Source organism: Budorcas taxicolor, chromosome 12 (genome assembly GCF_023091745.1).
Source record: "Budorcas taxicolor isolate Tak-1 chromosome 12, Takin1.1, whole genome shotgun sequence".
In the NCBI taxonomy this organism is placed as follows: domain Eukaryota; kingdom Metazoa; phylum Chordata; class Mammalia; order Artiodactyla; family Bovidae; genus Budorcas; species Budorcas taxicolor.
In genome coordinates this window covers 71,759,369-71,779,298 of record NC_068921.1, presented here as the reverse complement: position 1 = coordinate 71,779,298, position 19,930 = coordinate 71,759,369, and the positions used below count along the sequence as shown (strand labels likewise).

Sequence of the window (19,930 nt, the reverse complement as noted above, 5' to 3'; positions counted from 1 at the left end):
TCCTCCTAACACTGTACTTGAATAAGTAGAGAGTCCTTAAGAAGAATTTACCAATGTCCAAGTTATTTAAACATTATTAAAAAGAGCAATAATTTTACAGGCCCATTTCTAGCTGCATTTATTTTTGTTAAGCTTGTTTTAGAGCCACTTTCAGGTAGTGTATTTATGTCTTGTTCTATTTCAATGTTTCCATTAAGTTATAGGCACCCCAAGGACAAGGTTGACCTTAATTATGTCTTTATAAAACCCCACAGTCCCAGCAGCATATGTGATAGAACAGTGGCTGGTGATGAAGGGCCTAATGGTGATGTGATAGACCTGAAGCAGGTCCCAGAGGGTTGGAGGTGGGTCATTTTCCAGGTTGTCAGGTGATGGAGGTATTGTGCTGTTTGAAGATTTTTTTCCTTGAGTTTTTTCTTTTTATGTGTGACTTTAACATGTGATATTTTTGTCTATTTGAGATTTCCTTTCCTGTCTTTGTTTTGGAGAGATGTTCCTTATCTTTCAAGGCTCTGTTCCAATGCTACTAGGTTTCTAAAGATTTTCTTGTTCTCTTTTCCCAGTGGAATTAACAGCCCCATCTTTTTAGCTCCCCAGAATTTTACTCCTATTTTTTTACATCATAGACACTGTCTTCCTGGTACATCCCTTTCTGTCTTCTCTGCCCAAGCACAACCTCCTTGGGAAGATGGTTTGTATCTGACTCATTTCAGGTCTTCCTTAGCTGATACGGCAAGTTCTCCAAGTTACTTCTTGAGTTGCACTGAATGGTTGACTTCCTAATTGAAGTTTTTCTCAATTTGTACTTTGAGTAGGACTTGCATGTGTTGTCAGCTCTAAAGAGCTATAGAAAATAATTTGATCACTGATCCCTCCCTGTGCCCACTGTTGCTGCTACAGAAAGTTATGCTATGATCACTAAAGCTCATCTCTCATGTCTGTCCCCTCAGGAGTAAGACTGCAGCTCTCAGAGACAGCAGGATCAGTACCATGAGTGAAGTTATAAGTGGCATCAAAACAATAAAAATGAATGTTTGGGAAAAGTCATTTATAGACCTTATTTCCAAACTGAAAAGGTAAGTTGTTTTTTTCTTTTTAATATATCACAGTGTATGTTTGTACTGTTTTATTTCCTATTTTTACTAAATGGTTTAGAAGTCTTACCAAGTTTTCACATTAAGGTAAATTTAAATACTACCCCTCCATCCCCCCATATGTGGCAGGAGGGTTAAGGGGAATAGTAGAGATGTCATTTTCAGCTGCTCTTCCATTTACCATCTTCTTGAAATACATATGATTCTTACTTATACAGAAATGAAATTCCAAGTACTTAATACTGCAAATTCCAAATAAGCAATGATTCTAAGATATTAGTGTTTGAGATGATATTTAGACTAAAGCTATAATATAAGTTAATGTAGCATAAATGGGGAGATTATAGATTGAGTGTGCCTGTATCAGGCCAAACATTATGGATCAGTATTATTCATTCCAAATAGAGCCATGAAAATACTATTTATTTGTCTTTGCTTTATGTTTGTAGATTGAGAAAAAAAGTTTCATTTAAATATCTGATGAGTGTTTATACTCTAGCACAAGGTACTTAGAATTTTCTGGGAGTACCCTGTTACCTCTCACTTTGCATCTTTAAGGGGGCCCCACCCTCTGCTGGAAATACACGCTCATCTTCCTTCTTCTCTGGTCTCTGCCAGTCCTAACTGACTCCTGCTCATCTTCTCAGGGTCCACATGTGTGTGACCTGTCCTGTCTCTACTGCTGAGTTACATAACTCAGCTCTGTGCTCCTGTGGGGATGTGCTGGCTGCCTCTGTCTAATGTCTTGGTGTCTCACAAATTTTGTGTTTATTCTTTTTTAGAAATGTACATACGCATCACACTACATCTTTTTTATTTCTTTTTTTTATTTAATTGGTTTTGCCATACATTGACATGAATCCACCATGGGTGTACATGTGTTCCCAAACATGAACCCCCCTCCCACATCCCTCCCCATAACATCTCTGTGGGTCATCCCTGTGCACCAGCCGCAAGCATGTTGTATCCTGCATCGGACATAGACTGGCGATTTGATTCTTACATGATAGTATACATGTTTCAATGCCATTCTCCCAAATCATCCCACCCTCTCCCTCTCCCTCTGCGTCCAAAAGTCCGTTATATACATCTGTGTCTCTTTTGCTGTCTTGCATACAGGGTTGTCATTGCCATCTTTCTAAATTCCATATATATATGTGTTAGTATACTGTATTGGTGTTTTTCTTTCTGGCTTACTTCACTCTGTATAATCGGCTCCAGTTTCATCCATCTCATCAGAACTGATTCAAATGAATTCTTTTTAACGGCTGAGTAATACTCCATTGTGTATATGTACCACTGCTTTCTTATCCATTCATCTGCTGATGGACATCTAGGTTGTTTCCATGTCCTGGCTATTATAAACAGTGCTGTGATGAACATTGGGGTACATGTGTCTCTTTCAATTCTAGTTTCCTCGGTGGGTATGCCCAGCAGGGGGATTGCTGGGTCATAAGGCAGTTCTATTTGCAATTTTTTAAGGAATCTCCACACTGTTCTCCAAAGTGGCTGTACTAGTTTGCATTCCCACCAACAGTGTAGGAGGGTTCCCTTTTCTCCACACCCTCTCCAGCATTTATTGCTTGCAGATTTTTGGATCGCAGCCATTCTGACTGGTGTGAAGTGGTACCTCATTGTGGTTTTGATTTGCATTTCTCTGATAATGAGTGATGTTGAGCATCTTTTCATGTGTTTGCTAGCCATCCGTATGTCTTCTTTGGAGAAATGTCTATTTAGTTCTTTGGCCCATTTTTTGATTGGGTCGTTTATTTTTCTGGAGTTGAGCTGCATAAGTTGCTTGTATATTTTTGAGATTAGTTGTTAGTTGCTTCATTTGCTATTATTTTCTCCCATTCAGAAGGCTGTCTTTTCACCTTACTTATATTTTCCTTTGTTGTGCAGAAGCTTTTTAATTTTAATTAGATCCCATTTGTTTATTTTTGCTTTTATTTCCAGAATTCTGGGAGGTGGATCATAGAGGATCCTGCTGTGATTTATGTCAGAGAGTGTTTTTCCTATGTTCTCCTCTAGGAGTTTTATAGTTTCTGGTCTTACATTTAGATCTTTAATCCATTTTGAGTTTATTTTTGTGTGTGGTGTTAGAAAGTGATCTAGTTTCATTCTTTTACAAGTGGTTGACCAGTTTTCCCAGTACCAATTCTTAAAGAGATTGTCTTTACTCCATTGTATATTCTTGCCTCCTTTGTGAAAGATAAGGTGTCCATATGTGTGTGGATTTATCTCTGGGCTTTCTATTTTGTTCCATTGATCTATATGTCTGTCTTTGTGCCAGTACCATACTGTCTTGATGACTGTGGCTTTGTAGTAGAGCCTGAAGTCAGGCAAGTTGATTCCTCCAGTTCCATTCTTCTTTCTCAAGATTGCTTTGGCTATTCGAGGTTTTTTGTATTTCCATACAAATCTTGAAATTATTTGTTCTAGTTCTGTGAAAAATATGGCTGGTAGCTTGATAGGGATTGCATTGAATTTGTAAATTGCTTTGGGTAGTATAGTCATTTTCACTATATTGATTCTTCCGATCCATGAACATGGTATATTTCTCCATCTATTAGTGTCCTTTTTGATTTCTTTCATCAGTGTTTTATAGTTTTCTATATATAAGTCTTTAGTTTCTTTTGGTAGATATATTCCTAAGTATTTTATTATTTTCATTGCAATGGTGAATGGAGTTGTTTCCTTAATTTCTTTTTCTACTTTCTCATTATTAGTGTATAGGAATGCAAGAGATTTCTGAGTGTTGATTTTATATCCTGCAACTTTACTATATTCATTGATTAGCTCTAGTAATTTTCTGGTGGAGTCTTTAGGGTTTTCTATGTAGAGGATCATGTCATCTGCAAACAGTGAAAGTTTTACTTCTTCTTTTCCAATTTGGATTCCTTTTATTTCTTTTTCTGCTCTGATTGCTGTGGCCAAAACTTCCAAAACTATGTTGAATAGTAGTGGTGAAAGTGGGCACCCTTGTCTTGTTCCTGACTTCAGGGGCAATGCTTTCAATTTTTCACCATTGAGGATAATGTTTGCTGTGGGTTTGTCATATATAGCTTTGATTATGTTGAGGTATGTTCCTTCTATTCCTGCTTTCTGGAGAGTTTTTATCATAAATGGATGTTGAATTTTGTCAAAGGCCTTCTCTGCACCTCTTGAGATAATCATATGGCTTTTATTTTTCAATTTGTTAATGTGGTGAATTACATTGATTGATTTGCGGATATTGAAGAATCCTTGCATCCCTGGGATAAAGCCCACTTGGTCATGGTGTATGATCTTGTTAATGTGTTGTTGGATTCTGATTGCTAGAATTTTGTTGAGGATTTTTGCATCTATGTTCATCAGTGATATTGGCCTGCAGTTTTCTTTTTCTGTGGCATCTTTGTCAGGTTTTGGTATTAGGGTGATGATGGCCTCATAGAATGAGTTTGGAAGTTTACCTTCCTCTGTAATTTTCTGGAAGAGTTTGAGTAGGATAGGTGTTAGCTCTTCTCGAAATTTTTTGTAGAATTCAGCTGTGAAACCATCTGGACCTGGGCTTTTGTTTGCTGGAAGATTTCTCATTACAGTTTCAATTTCCGTACTTGTGATGGGTCTGTTAAGATTTTCTATTTCTTCCTGGTTCAGTTTTGGAAAATTGTACTTTTCTAAGAATTTGTCCATTTCTTCCATGTTGTCCATTTTATTGGCATATAATTGCTGATAGTAGTCCCTTATGATCCTTTGTATTTCTGTGTTGTCTGTTGTGATCTCTCCATTTTCATTTCTAATTTTATTGATTTGATTTTTCTCTCTTTGCTTCTTGATGAGTCTGGCTAGTGGTTTGTCAATTTTATTTATCCTTTCAAAGAACCAGCTTTTGGCTTTGTTGATTTTTGCTATGATCTCTTTTCTTTCTTTTGCATTTATTTCTGCCCTAATTTTTAAGATTTCTTTCCTTCTACTAACTCTGGGGTTCTCCAATTCTTCCTTTTCTAGTTGCTTTAGGTGTAGAGTTAGTTTATTTACACTACATCTTTTTTATTTCTTTACTCATTTATTTTTGGTTGTGTTGGGTCTTCACTGCTGTGCACAGCATTTCTGTAGCTGTGGCGAGCGGGGGCTACTTTTCATTGCTGTCCTTGGGCTTCTAACTGGTGGTTCTCTTGCTGTGCAGCACAGGCTCCAGGTGCATGGGCTTCATTAGCTGCAGTAATGCATGGGCTCTCGATCTTGGGCTCAGTAGCTGTGGCGCACAGGCTTAGCTGCTCTGCAGCATGTGGAATCTTCCAGACCAGAGATTGAGCCTGTGTCCGCTGCATTGGGAGGCCAATTCTTATCCATGGGACCATCAGGGAAGTCCTGAGGTTTATTATTCTTTTCCTCTCCAAGTTTATAAGGTCCTGGGTGGGGGATGGGCATTTTTTCCTGTCATCAATGAGAAGCCCAGCACAGGATGTGTGGTTGTGAATACTTGCTGAATGTATGTTCAAATACTGTCGGATTGAGCCCAGTTTTTAAAATTGTGACATTAAGACTTCATTTAGTTGGAAAAGTGAAGTGGCGATGAAGTGTGTAGTCCCTGGTTTGGAGCAGAGTCCCAGGTGTGCACTCTGAGTGTCTCCATGCCATGACTGAGGGTTTACCTTAGTCTGTGTCCACTCCCTAAAAAGGGGCCACTCACACAGGGCACTTGAATTCATGCATTGGATGTCAATGGTTCTTAAAAATGCTATTTCCTACTGTCCTTTCTAGGAAGGAAATTTCCAAGATTCTGAAAAGTTCCTACCTTAGAGGAATGAATTTGGCATCATTTTTTGCTGTCAGCAAAATCATGATTTTTGTCACCTTCATCACCAATGATCTCCTTGACAACCTGATCACAGCCAGCCAAGTGTTTGTAGTGGTGACACTGTTCGAGGCTCTGCGGTTTTCGAGCACCCTTTACTTCCCCATGGCCGTCGAGAAGGTGTCAGAGGCCATTGTCAGCATCCAAAGAATCGAGGTTTGGTGACAGATAACTCTTTTCCATTGCAGATGGATTCTTTGTAAATTGCCTCCTTTTTTGTGGTGTCTCTGTGTTCCTGTCAGGTGAGATTTACCTCTCTCAGTGTCAAATCTGTCAGTCATTCCAAACTGTCTTACATATTCCAGTCTCATCTTAGGTGGAATGCATTACAAAGCACGTAGGATCCCTGCTCATTTAGGGCAGTAATATCAATAGCAGTCGCAGAGGCTCTATGTGCAGTGATGCCTGCAGGGCAATTAAAGTGACCAAAAGCAAGAGAAGGAAGGAAGCAGACTGCATCTCCCGTGCTGACTCAGATGAGATTTGTGTGTGTGTGATGAGGTTCCTATACTGTAAAAAAACTATTACCCATAAAACATATCAGCCATACTGGGTCATTTCTGAATCCCTGAGTTTATCATTCTTCCTTATGAGACTTCTAGCAACACTGATAAGGGATGGTCCATGCAGTTTACAAAATTTCTTCTTCATAGCTTTCACATCTTGAAATAAGACATTCAGGAATATCCTTGGACTGTAGTGATGTAATGAGTGACACGGTAATTTGTCCAAGATGCAAGCTTCATGTGTGTGTTGTGTGGCTGTGGTTTTATTATTGTTGATATTGGTCTAATTTTTCTTAAGGCCTTTAACTAATTGGATGAGGCCTACCTACATTATTGAGGATAATCTGCTCTATGCTCAACTGAAAGTCTACTTATTTAAGTGTCTGTCTCATCTGAAAAATACTTTCACTGTAATACATGTTTGAACAAGTGTCTGGGGACTGTGGTTTACCTAAATTAACATAACAGTAACCATCACACCCTCTTGAATCCCTATCTCCTTCTTTGAGCTCTTGGACATGACTTTGTCCTCACTAAGCCAGGTGTAAATGGATTTCTTTCTCTCCCTGAGCTCCAGACTTACCTAAAGGGCAGATACAGTGCCTTGCTCTTCTTTGTAGTCCTCTCAAATAGCAGATGCTTAGAAAATATTTAACTGAAGAAAACTTCCAGCTCCATCATGTCTGGGCTCTTGCAAATGCCTAACCATTAAGTATGGTAATAGTGGAAAAACTAATAACTCTGATTCTTTGGTAGATTATGTGATACACCAGGAACTGTGCCATGAAAGGGGTCCTGCAGAAGGTTTTCAGGGAATTGTGCTCAAATATTTGGGTAGGGTTTTTTATTCTTTTCCCACCAAAATGCAATTGAACTCTCTGAGGCCTGAAATTTCTTCCCATGTAGATGTGTGTAGTAATATTAAAATTATGATTTGGGGAGAATATTGAATTTTCTGAGGCTGACAAATTTTCTTTGTCAGGCTGCTTTGTATTCTGATGAAGGAAGCACTTGTGATCTGGGCAGAAAACCTAAAATTTCCCTTGTGTATACTAGATGTCTGACAGGAAGTTGGTCTAAGAATTTAGAGATCTGTCAGAAGCAGCTATTTTCAGTAAAGATGGGACCAATGGCTGAGAATAAGAGTGGTGAGAAGAGTAGGTATTATCGTGGAAAACTGCTTCCTGGTGAAGTGAAGTGAAGTCGCTTAGTCATGTCTGACTCTTTGTGACCCCATGGACTATAGCCTACCAGGCTTCTCCGTCCATGGGATTTTCCAGGCAAGAGTACTGGAGTGGGTTGCCATTTCCTTCTCCAGGGGATCTTCCTGACCCAGGGATCTAACCCAGGTCTCCCACATTGCAGGCAGAAACTTTACCTTCTAAGCCACCAAGGAAGACCTTGCTTCCTGGTGCATTGAAGTAATTGGTGTAAGACTTTCATTTAGATATTAGATGCTTCTTCAGCCCATATAGTTTCTACAACTATTTAAAATATTTAGTTGTCTAGTTCATCAGAATCATCTAGATCACTTCAGTTCAGTTCAGTTGCTCAATCATGTCCGACTCTTTGCAACCCCATGGACCACAGCACACCAGGCTTCCCTGTCCATCACCAACTCCTGAAGCCTACTCAAACTCGTGTCCATCGAGTTGGTGATGCCATCCAACCATCTCATCTTCTGTCATACCCTTCTCCTCCTGCATTGATCTTACCCAGCATCAGGGTCTTTAAACCTACATGATCATACTTTGGAGTTTCTGATTCACTAGGATTTTTTATTTCTTTCCCACCAAAATTCAACCAAACTATCTGAGGCTTGAAATTTCTTCCCATATAGATGTGTGCAGTAATATTAAAATTATGACCTGGGAAAAACTTTGACTTTTCTGGGGCTGACAAATTTTCTTTGTCAAGCTTCTTTGTGTTCTGATGAAGGAAGCACTTTTGATTTGGGCAGAATCAAAAATGATTTGAATGGTCTAGTGGTTTTTCCTACTTTCTTCAATTTAAGTCTGAATTTGGCAATAAGGCGTTCATGATCTGAGCCACAGTCAGCTCCCAGTCTTGTTTTTGCTGACTGTATAGAGCTTCTCCATCTTTGGCTACAAAGAATATAATCAGTCTGATTTCGGTGTTGACCATATGGTGATGTCCATATGTAGAGTCTTCTCTTGTGTTGTTGGAAGAGGGTGTTTGCTATGACCAGTGCATTCTCTTGGCAAAACTCCGTTAGCCTTTGCCCTGCTTCATTCTGTAATCCAAGGCCAAATTTGCCTGTTACTCCAGGTGTTTCTTGACTTGCTACTTTAGCATTCCAGTCTGCTATAATGAAAAGGATGTCTTTTGGGGGTGTTAGTTCTAAAAGGTCTTGTAGGTCCTCATCAAACCGTTCAGCTTCTTCAGCGTTACTGGTTGGGACATAGACTTGGATTACTGTGATATTGAATTTGCCTTGGAAATGAACAGAAATTATCCTATCATTTCAGAGATTGCATCCAAGTATTGCATTTCAGACTCTTTTGTTGACCATGATGGCTACTCCATTTCTTCTAAGGGATTCCTGCATACAGTAGTAGATAAAATGGTTATCTGAGTTAAATTCACCCATTCCAGTCCATCTTAGTTTGCTGATTCCTAGACTGTCGATGTTCACTCTTGCCATCTTCTGTTTGACCACTTCCAGTTTGCCTTAATTCATGGACCTAACATTCCAGGTTCCTATGCAATATTGCCTTTACAGCATCGGACCTTGCTTCTATCACCAGTCACATCCACAACTGGCTGTTGTTTTTGCTTTGGCTCCATCCCTTGATTCTTTCTGGAGTTATTTCTCCACTGATCTCCAGTAGCAAATTGGACACCTACCAACCTGGGGAGTTCATCTTTCTATGTCCTATCTTTTTGCCTTTTCATGCTGTTCATGGGGTTCTCAAAGCAAGAATACTGAAGTGGTTTGCCATTCCTGTCTCCAGTGGACCACATTCTGTCAGAACTATGGACGGAGTTTCATGATATTGTACAGGAGACAGGGATCAAGACCATCCACAAGAAAAAGAATTGCAAAAAAGCAAAATACCTGTCTGAGGAGGCCTTACAAATAGCTGTGAAAAGAAGAGAAGCAAAAATCAAGGAAGAAAAGGAAAGATATACCCATTTGAATTCAGAGTTCTGAAGAATAACAAGGAGAGATAAGAAAGCCTTCCTCAGTGATCATTGCAAAGAAATAGAGGAAAACAATAGAATAGGAAAGACCAGAGATCTCTTCAAGAAAATTTGAGATACCAATGGAACATTTCATGCAAAGATGGGCTCAATGAAGGACAAAAATGGTCTGGACCTAACAGAAGCAGAAGATATTAAGAAGAGGTGGCAGGAAAACACAGAAGAACTATACAAAAAAGATCTTCACAACTCAGATAATCATGATGGTGTGATCACTCACCTGGGGCCAGACATCTCATCCAGGGATGAGATGATGTGGTTAGGTTTAGGGTGAAATAGGGAGACTTTGCCAGATTTGAGAGATACTCGGGGCAAGTCTTGAGTTGGGTATTTAGGGTGGAAAAGGTGGATCTCAGGCTGCTTCACATTTGGGGGCTATAAAATCACCTGGATTCACTCAAATAATGAATACTAGAAGAGAACCAAACTTGGGGAGCAGAGCATGAACTTCGTTTTGAATTCTGAGATGCTTAGAAATATCTAAATGTTTGCTATAAGACCCACTTCACTGACTGTCCTTGGCCCGATTCAGCTTCCTATTCTGTTCAGTTCAGTTCAATTGCTTAGTTGTGTCTGACTCTTAGCAACTCCATGGACTGCAGCACGCCAGGCTTCCCTGTCCATCACCAACTCCTGAAGCTTGCTCAAACTTGTTCACTGAGTTGGTGATACCATCCAACCACCTCATCCTCTGTCGTCTCCTTCACCTCCTGCCTTCAATCTTTCCCAGCATCAGGGTCTTTTCAAATGAGTCAGTTCTTCACATCAGGTGGCCAAAGTATTGGAGTTTCAGCTTCAGCATCAGTCCTTCCAATGGATGAATATTCAGGACTGATTTCCTTTAGATTTGACTGGTTGGATCTCCTTACAGTCCAAGGAACTCTCAATAGTCTTCTCCAACACCAAATTTCAAAAGCATCAATTCTTCAGCACTCAGCTGTTTTTATAGCCCTACTCTCACATCCATACATGACTCCTGGAAAAACCATAGCTTTGACTAGATGGACGTTTGTTGGCAAAGTAATGTCTCTGCTTTCTAATATGCTGTCTAGGTTGGTAATAGCTTTTCTTCCAAGGAGTAAGTGTCTTTTAATTTCATGGCTGCAGTCACCATCTGCAGTGATTTTGGAGCCCCCCAAAATAAAGTCTGCCACTGTTTGCACTGTTTCCCCAAATATTGGCCATGAAGTGATGGGGCCAGATGCCATGATCTTAGTTTTCTGAATGTTGAGTTTAAGCCAACTTTTCACTCTCCTCTTTCACTTTCATCAAGAGGCTCTTTGATGTTATCTTGTTATTTAGTTCTATCCTGTTATATAGTTCCTATCCTGTTATTTAGTTCCTATACTGTTATCTAACAGGTAATAGACAATGATTAGATATTCATTTTCTTCCTCAACCTGCCTCTCACTTAGATGAATTAATATCCAACTAGAAGGTGAAAAGGGCAGCAAGAGTGGAAGAAAATGTCAGTTGAGTTTACTAACAGGTGGTTAGAGCTGTTTGGGGTTTGACCACAGATAGGCTGGAAGTGTGGTGGACATGAGGAGTTTAGAATACAGAGGGTTGAGCTCTGCTGCCCCACTGTCCCCCGCAGCCTGGGACTCAGCAGACTGGATGGTCGTCTCCTAGGATTTCTTCTCAGGTCATATCTGGGAGTCCTAGGAAGGAAACCCACCACCCCTGCCTACCTTGGAGGGGGATGTGGTGGTCCATACCCACAGGCAGACCTACACGTGGTCTTCATAGTTTTGTGTCTTCTTGTTTATATATGCTTTTCAATTTCCTTTTTTAATATAGAGAATATGAGGATTTATTATGATTTTATAGGTCCCAGACGTCCCTCTATTTTTTCCTTAATAAGAAAAGGGGTCTGAAGGTCTTGGCATTGAATGACTCCACTAGGATGGTAAATATCTTGTCTCTGAAGCACTGAAAGTCTTCAGTGATTTTACATGCCATAAAATGTGCCTCTGAGGTTGTATTGTTCATAAAGCAGGTTTTCCATTTCCAGCCACTGGGAACTCTTTTTGGCTATAGTTCTGATGTTGACACTTTCCTGCAGAACCTGTTCTGGGTCTAAAAGAAATTTAATTTTAGCTTTTTCATCAGCCTGAGTCCTAGAGAAGAATCCAGCCAGCACTTCTGCACCTTCATGAGTTGGTCATGTGCTGAATGGAGTGTCATTTAACCCCTGGAAGACTGTGACTCTTTCCCTACTCAGACCTGTTATTTGTGAACAAGCATTCAACAGATTTAATTCCTTAATTAGTGCTTGTTCTTTACTTTCTTCTTTTTTTACTGAAAGTGGAAAATTTCTGTTCTACTGTGCACATACTTAACATTGCTTTTTGTCTTGGTAACACATTTAAGCTAAAATTGGAATTTCTGTCTAGACAAAATGTATAACATACATGTGTAACCTTTGGCTTGTTGCCATGTTAGCTCAGACTGTGTAAGGCTATGGTAGTCATGCAGTCAGTGTTTGTACTGATTTTAACCAGCCCTACAGTCTGTTCCTTGTCTTACCCATGATGGGTTGACTCTGTGCAAAGCTTGGTCTCAGTTGGAGTTGTGACTATAGGTGCATGAATGATGAAGTGTCTCCCCTCTATATGACTTACAATCTTTCTGGGGATTCATAGGTTGGGAGGGCACTGCCAACCTAGATTGTCCTGAGTGGTTCCATGGAGGGTTAGCCTTTGAGATGGACTCAGAAGGATGGGTGGGGTAAGTACTCAGGGCATCCAGGCAGAGGCCACCTGGGGAGTGTGGACTTATGTAGTGATTGGTCTCTGGGTGTGTTAAGCATGGTGGATACTCAGAGGTTCTGTAAAGAGATCAGGAAGTAGTGGTGTTGGGATTGATTTGGTAGTGTTGCGAGGGCTGGGGAAGGAATCAGCAAAAGAAAAGTTGTATTAATATTTTCAGTAGTTAATAGTGGGTGGAATTCTGAAATCATATTGTTTTGAGAGAAAAGCATTGGGAGAGGGATGAGCTGTGTCAGAACAGGTGAGAGCTGGTACCTGGCTGACAATGGAAGAGGTGGTGTGGAGAGAGAACTCGGGCTGTGGTGGTTGAGAGTCTGCAGAGGAGTCCTCAGACCGCCGTCCATCCACCCTGTATCCTGCTGGACTCAGGCCCGGAGTGGGGAGGAGGAGCCATGCCCAGCGTTAGGCTCTCAGTGAGCCTGGATGAGAGGAAGAGGGAACAAGTGCTAGTGTCTCCTACCAGCTGGACTTTGAGAGAGTTGCAGGGATCACGATGTCTTTCTTTTCCTGCACAGAAGCAGGTTTTCATGTTCAGTTTTTACCAGTTGTTCTTTTGTAGTAGAAGATTGCAATCACATTTATGATTCAGAGGCATGATATACTGGGTGTCAAGGACTTGAAGTGTGTTTATGATTTTTAGGGAAATAGGTTACTGATTATGTGTTGTTTTCTTTCTCCCACATCCTCAGATACTTATTTCAGTTTATCCCTATGTTGGTTTGGACTCAGTTTGCCTATGAGTCCTAGAATTACCCATGTTAAAGCTGCTTACACAGATAATTTATTTTTCTCTCATGCAAGTGTCCTTATAAGGCTCTGTATGGGTTTCCTGGGGCTGCTGTTACCAAGTACCACAAACAGGTACTTAAAACCCCAGAAATTGATTGTGTCTCAGTCCTGGAGCCAGAAGTCTGAAGTCAAGGAGTCAGCAGGGTCACCATCCCTCTGAAACCTGCAAGAGGGAAGCCTTCCTCGCCTCTGTTAGCTTAGTTTGTTGCAGGAAAACCTTGATCTTCCTTGGCTTGTAACTGCCATCACTCCAGCTTCTGTCTCCATTATCACACGGGCATTTCCTGCCAGTGTGTGTGTGACCCTGGTTTTCTTTTCTTATAAGGACACTAATATTGTATTTGGGGCCTACCCTACTCCAGTGTGATCTCACCTTAATTGATTACATCTGCAGCACCCTGTTTTTAAGTCATATTTTGAGGTAACGGGATTTCAGCAGACTTTTTTTTGTGGGAATCATCCTCCATGGTATTAGGGACTCAGACTCTTTCTCTTTTCTAACAAAAATTTAATTTTATCTGTGCTAAGTCTTCATTGCTGCACAGATTTTCTCTAGCTGTGGCAAGCAAGCTTCTTACTGTGGTGACTTCTCTTGTGGAGCATGGGCTCCAGGTGCCCAGGCTTCAGTAGTTGTGGCACTTGGGCTCTAGAGCTCAGACTCACAAGTTGTGGCACATGGGCTTAGTTGCTCTATGGCATATAAAATCTCCTGGACCAGTGCCGCTGTCCAGCCACAGTGGATCCAGGGTAATTCGAAGCGGGGACAGCGTGGTGAGGAAAAACTTATTTATTTAGAAATATAAAAGAAAGATTAGGAAAGAATAGTGTAATAGGAAAATTTAGTGGAGAAAAGAGGCTGGATAACTTGGTTTACATGGAGAACTAATAAAATCTCAGGATAAGAGATTTGCACCATCTACGTTAGGCCACCAGTGCCCTTTTTAATAGCAGAGGATGCCCCACCTTGGGCTCCCTCTCTCATGGATCTTAGAAGCCGGGGTAGTAAGTAGACATGGCGAGCCTCCCCGCTCCAGATGGGAATTCAGCCAGAAAATAGAGTAAGAAAAGAAGACAAGGGGAAACCAGTCTTTCCAGTGACTGGCCCATCCTCTATTGTTGTAAAGGCTTTTTATACCTTTTTTTGTACATAGAGATCAATGGATAATATAAAATTATGCAGCATCAGCAGCCCTGACTCTTATCGAGACCAGGCTTTCTCTCTGCATACCTAATTGTATACACAAGTCTTAGGTGATTTACATCATCTTCTGGCCAGAAGGCCAATTAACATTTTACAGCCCTTTTCTTATAAGGGTTGTCAACCAGAAGACTTATTTGTGTTGTTCTTCCCAAAGTCTGGTGCCACTCTCAGAAAGCACTAAATAAAGTTACATTCTTACATAACAAAGACACAACAATTTATAACAATGAAAGAAGTACAGTGATTTATAACAAAGGGAAAAGTAATTAACTCAAAAGTCTAGTGTTGCTAACATCAAAACTACTATATTCATATTTCTGCATCCCAATTACATTGATTAATATCCTCCAGGTGCCTAAAAGATAAAGAATATGGAGGCCTGGCAGCAGTCATTGACTCAACAGTGAAACTCGTCACCAATATGATTTTTAGCTTTTTAGAAAAGGCTCTGTATCTTTAAGATGCTTTAAGCTTCGTGCCTCTCACGGTTGGGGGCTATAAACAATTCACAAGTTGTAAAGCAGACTGGTCAGATAAGTTAGAAAACCATCAAAGGGTTTTCAAGCCGAGACATACTTTTTATATGCTGGAGACTGTTAACTGGAGCTCTGAATTAACTCTTTCCAGAGAAAAGGTGGTAATGTTAGAAGAGTATAGTATAGCAGACAGTAAACAGACAGATTTTGGTTTCTGGGTAGACGCTCAGACAGAGGACCCCTTGAGACCTGACTCGCCTTGCCTATCAGGCCTCTCTGCATGACCTTGTCATGGGTGGGATCTCCTGTGCTGGTTCCCAGCAGACCAGGGATCAAATTCGTGTCCTCTGCATTGGTAGGCAGATTCTTATCAACTGCATCACTAGGGAGGTCCCAGACTCTTTCCTGTCACTCCATTGTGTATGGCCTTGACCAAGCTGGCAGCCTCCAAAGCCCAGGCCATGGGGCAGAGGAAGGTTCTGGACATTGTCACTCTCCACTGACCTGGATTTAGTCACATGGCTGCTCCTATCTGCTTGGGAGCCTGGAGATGAGGGCCGCCTTCCAGGCTGCCACTTGCAGCTAAAATCTGGGGTTTGGGAAGAATGAGAGCAGATTTTGAGGACAGCCAGCAGTCTCTGCCACATTTTCATGGTTCTTGGAGGAGGCGATGGCACTGGGGTTTTCTCAGTTGTTTAGTCAATTTCTCTGCCATAGTAGCTTTTCTTGTTGGATTATGTCCAGCATTTGCAGGACAGGAGGGAGTTTTCCTGCATAAGATTATGCTAGCTTTGTAGTGGTTCTCAGGAGTTGGTTTTAATCAGCTGCATTCCACTGAATAACTGCTAAGCAATGTGAACATGGCAAGAAGTGGGAGCTACAGTCATTCCTGTTGTAGGAGAGAGGGCAGTGTCCAAGAAGAAAGACCGTGATTGTGGAAAGATGCTTGTAAAATATTTTTAAGAGAAATTGAAGAGCACTTCATTTTTAGAATAACAACTTAAGTGATAAGTAATGGAAAACAGTGATACTGACTTAAAACATTAGGAGAAAGGCAGAGTGTGTTTAAATGCCCAGGGAAAGGTCATGATGCAAAACAGGCATCACCAGGGTTTTCGTTTGGCATCTCTGCCATTGGTCTTGTTGTCCCAGCCTGTCCTGTGCCCCTTGATGCCTGAAGGCCTGGGCATGGCTTTCCTCGCTGTGTTCCTTGCAGTGTCACATGCTGTTTGGCACCTGGTGGGATTCAGTAAATATTTGTGGAATTGTTTCCTACCAATTCTCCTGTTTGTTGTTAGTAATTCAAAAGGTAAACAATAAAAATATCCAGGTTCTAAATGCGTTGAAGTTTGGAGTCATGTTTTCCCTTTAAGGAGGAACCAGTATACTGGTTGAGAAAGTCACTATTTGTTCATGGCCAGGAACTATTTATTTTATATGTATATATATATATATCTGTATGTTTATATATAGGGCTTCCCAGGTGGTGCTAGTGGTAAATAAACTTATGTTTATATGGCTTCCCAGGTGGCACAGTAGTAAAGAATCCTCTTGCCAATGCAGGAGATATAAGAGATGCAGGTTTGATCCCTGGGTTGGGAAGATTCCCCAGAGAAGGAAATGGCAACCGATTCCAGTATTCTTGCCCAGAAAATCCCATGCAGGTCTTAAAAGAGTCATACTTGACTGAGCAATTAAATAACAGTGTTTGTACATAAAATATTCTTATATGTGCTTTATATATAAATATGCTTATATATACACATACATATATATATAAAACACTATGTATACTATATTATATGATTATATATACCATATAATATATATTATTCTATATAATATATATTATTTAGTATGTTCTGATATGAAACAAAACTAGTTTGCATACAGCTGACAAAATGATATGTAGGCTGTATAAAATATTTTATTATAAATTCCAGAAAAGCAACTATTTTTGTTTGTACCTTGTTCTTGCAGTTTAGCAATCTGTGTTTCTCCTTTTTCTGTAGAACTTCCTATTACTGGATGAGATACCACAGCTCAACCCTCAGCTGGCATCAGATGGTGAAACGATAGTGGACATGAACAATTTCACTGCTTTTTGGGATAAGGTAACAAGTCCTCCAACCCAAGATCATGACTACTAATTGACAACTGAACATAGGTTTATGGGAGAATGATGAGGTTTTCCACATGGTGTAAAAGGTGACTTGCTCATATATTAAGGGTATGTTATAAAAGTTCTCAAAATCAGAAATAAGGTTTGCAGCTAATGGAGATTAAGTGTAAAAATCAGCTTAAGAAGTTTGACATGTTGCTCTTTATTTCATTTTCAAGAGAGCTTTCAAAGTATTAGCACATTTTGAATTTAAAGTACATGTGTTTATAATGTTAGAATTTACAGGATTGGATGGTCAAAATGCTGCAGTGTGAATGGTTTAACTAATGAATACACAGACAGTTGTTAAAGAGGCTTTGGGGAATCAGTGTACATTTTTTGCCTTGATTATCACATCACTTTATTGTACATGCAGTGAGGCCATGATCTGGATCTTTGCTGTGGGGTAAAGTGGGGGCTACCCCATCCTAAGCTTCTGGATGGTTCTGGCTACTTTGGTAGCAGCCAGGGGCAGGAAGGAAGCAGCAGGTGGGTGTAGTGAGCACCAGTGACTCCTAGTTGAAGGGCTGCACTGTGTGGAAACTGACAAGGAGAACTGGTGATTTTCCAACACTTGGTTTATTTATGACTTTCTGACAAACAGAAAAAAACAAAGGTCCACTTTCAAAATTGCACATGCAATGCTTCCTCCTTTATCAATGACTGAAATATTCCTGTCTCTGTGGTTCCCTGGTCCTCTGTGCACATCCTCCTGTATCAGTGTGGATTAGTCAGGAAAAAAGAACCCCACCATGGGAGAGGGAGTTCCATGCAGGGAATTAGTTGCATAATGACAAGAGTGGGCAAAAGCAGAAACAGCAAAATGGTGGTGGGTGAGAACCCAGAAATTAGCAAAGGCAGGAAACTGTTCCCACCTGAGAGCCGGGAGGACTCAGGATGGAGATGTCTCTACCAGAGGGTCCACTCTCCAGAGCAGAGCTCAGAAGCCTGGCTGCTGTCAGAGTGGGGACCATAGGGCAAGTGTCTAGATTCTGTAGACCCCTCCTGTCTTTCATGCCTGTGACTCTGTTTTGCCACCTGCATGGTGTTCACCAACTTCTGATTAAGTGCCTGCCATCTCCATCAATAGCACAGTAGGATAATATGTTCCCGAATATATAAAACCACAGCCCTGCACCAGTTGCACATGTAAACACACAGAAGGTGCCTGACCTATCCTGAGAGTGTCTCATACCTTATTCCGGTAGATTTACCTCCTGTTTAGTATTTCTCATCACAGTACTCTTGAAGCATTTATGGAAAGCACTAAAATTCCATTAGTACTAAAAATACTAAAAATCCCATTATTTATTCCAATAAATACCACTCCCTGTGAATGCTAACATATATTTTTTAATGACCCATTACCAAATTTCTTTTGTACCAAATTATGCAGCATTTTAAAATGAGCTATTTTGTTTTTCTTTCAAGAACTTAATAACATGTTCTCAGACTTTTGTGCAACTTGCCTTGTAAAACAGAACAGCCTATTATGTTGTCCTGGCCTTGCCCATGGAAGGACTGTGCCCCTTGCTATGGTCATTAGTAAAAATGGCTGTCAGGTTAGATTATGGGTGAGAGATCCCTTTGACGGGGGACACAGACATTGGGGTTTTAAAGAGAAGCTGAATCTGAATGAAGCCCCTGCTGGGTTGGGAGGCAGGAGATAGACATGAACTCTCTGTAACCTGCTCCACTAGAGAGCCAGGTGGGCAGGTGGGGGCAGGTCTCAGGGACCCAGGTCTCATTCATGAAATGATGGAACTTGGTCTCAATCTTGAAGCTGTAAAATAAATGGTCCTATGGGAGCCTCCATTTATTCATGGGGTTTTCAACTATGTCTGGTACAGAGTTGGGGCTCCGCTGATGATCCCTGTTGAGTCAGCATCCTCTGAGTCTGGATAACCAGGAGTTGACTGGACCCAGCACATCTGCGCTGCTGAGTGCTGCCCTGTACTGGTCTCGGCTGAGTAGTGCCCGATCCTGAAGCCTGAGCAGGGAGGGAACTCAGTGTCTGACCCTGGGAAACTGTGAGGGGTGGTGACAGGGAGCTGATGTTGGTACGTGACTCATTGTTTTTTAGTCATAACTGAGTGATGAGTAATAAAATAGGAACCCTAAGTGTCAGAAAAGAATAAAGAAGTGGAGAAGGTTAAAAAATATTTTTTATGTTTTAACATCTAGCTTCTTATTGGTAGATTTATAGTTTTTTTTTTTTTTTTAATCTGGGGCTAGTGTTTTTGACTATGCAAAATAATTGTCATTCTTTAGCATGTGAATGCTTTATAATTAGTTCATTTCTTTCTGTAGAAATTTTTCATTTTGAGGAATATTCAGACTTTTAAATTCAGAGTCATATTTTTAGTCTTTGGGGCACTTTAGAGTCAAGTGTCACCATTCTTTTTTCTCTTTTTTTTTTTAAGCATTGGCAGCTATTGACAATTTTCTTAACACTTATGATATGTAAAGACATACATGAACCTGTAAGTCTCAAGAATGTGACTTGTTATTGGCACAATGAATACTTTGTCCTCCATTGCATTGGGCGGGGGTACTAGCGCATGTATCTCCATGGTTTTTGTTGTTATTTTGTTCCTTTTGGGCTTCCCTAGTGGCTCAGACAGTAAGTAAGCTGCCTGTTTTTCTTCAGTAGAAGTACTTTATTATCCTCTGTTCAGCCAAGACAGGTAATGTATATAAATACATAAAAAATTGAGGCTTTATCACTTTGATTCCTCATGTCATAATTAATTTATTCCCCATTTTTTGTTGTGGTGTTGTTGTTGTTGGTATTAAATTATAGCTCTTGTTAAAAATTAGAGCTTGGACCATTATTAATAACACTTAATTTGCCAAGAGTGACTATT

The 19,930-nt window shown here is 40.5% G+C and overlaps 1 protein-coding gene across 1 annotated transcript in view; it reads left to right on the top strand.

The window, feature by feature from the left end:
- The window catches only part of LOC128057633 (ATP-binding cassette sub-family C member 4-like), a 163,668-nt gene that overhangs the window by 32,146 nt on the left and 111,592 nt on the right, over positions 1-19,930 (top strand). Inside the window, exons 7-9 of the mRNA XM_052650094.1 lie at positions 951-1,076; positions 5,841-6,090; positions 16,915-17,016. Coding sequence (XP_052506054.1) covers positions 951-1,076; positions 5,841-6,090; positions 16,915-17,016 — 478 coding nt within the window. The remainder of the gene's footprint in view (positions 1-950; positions 1,077-5,840; positions 6,091-16,914; positions 17,017-19,930) is intronic.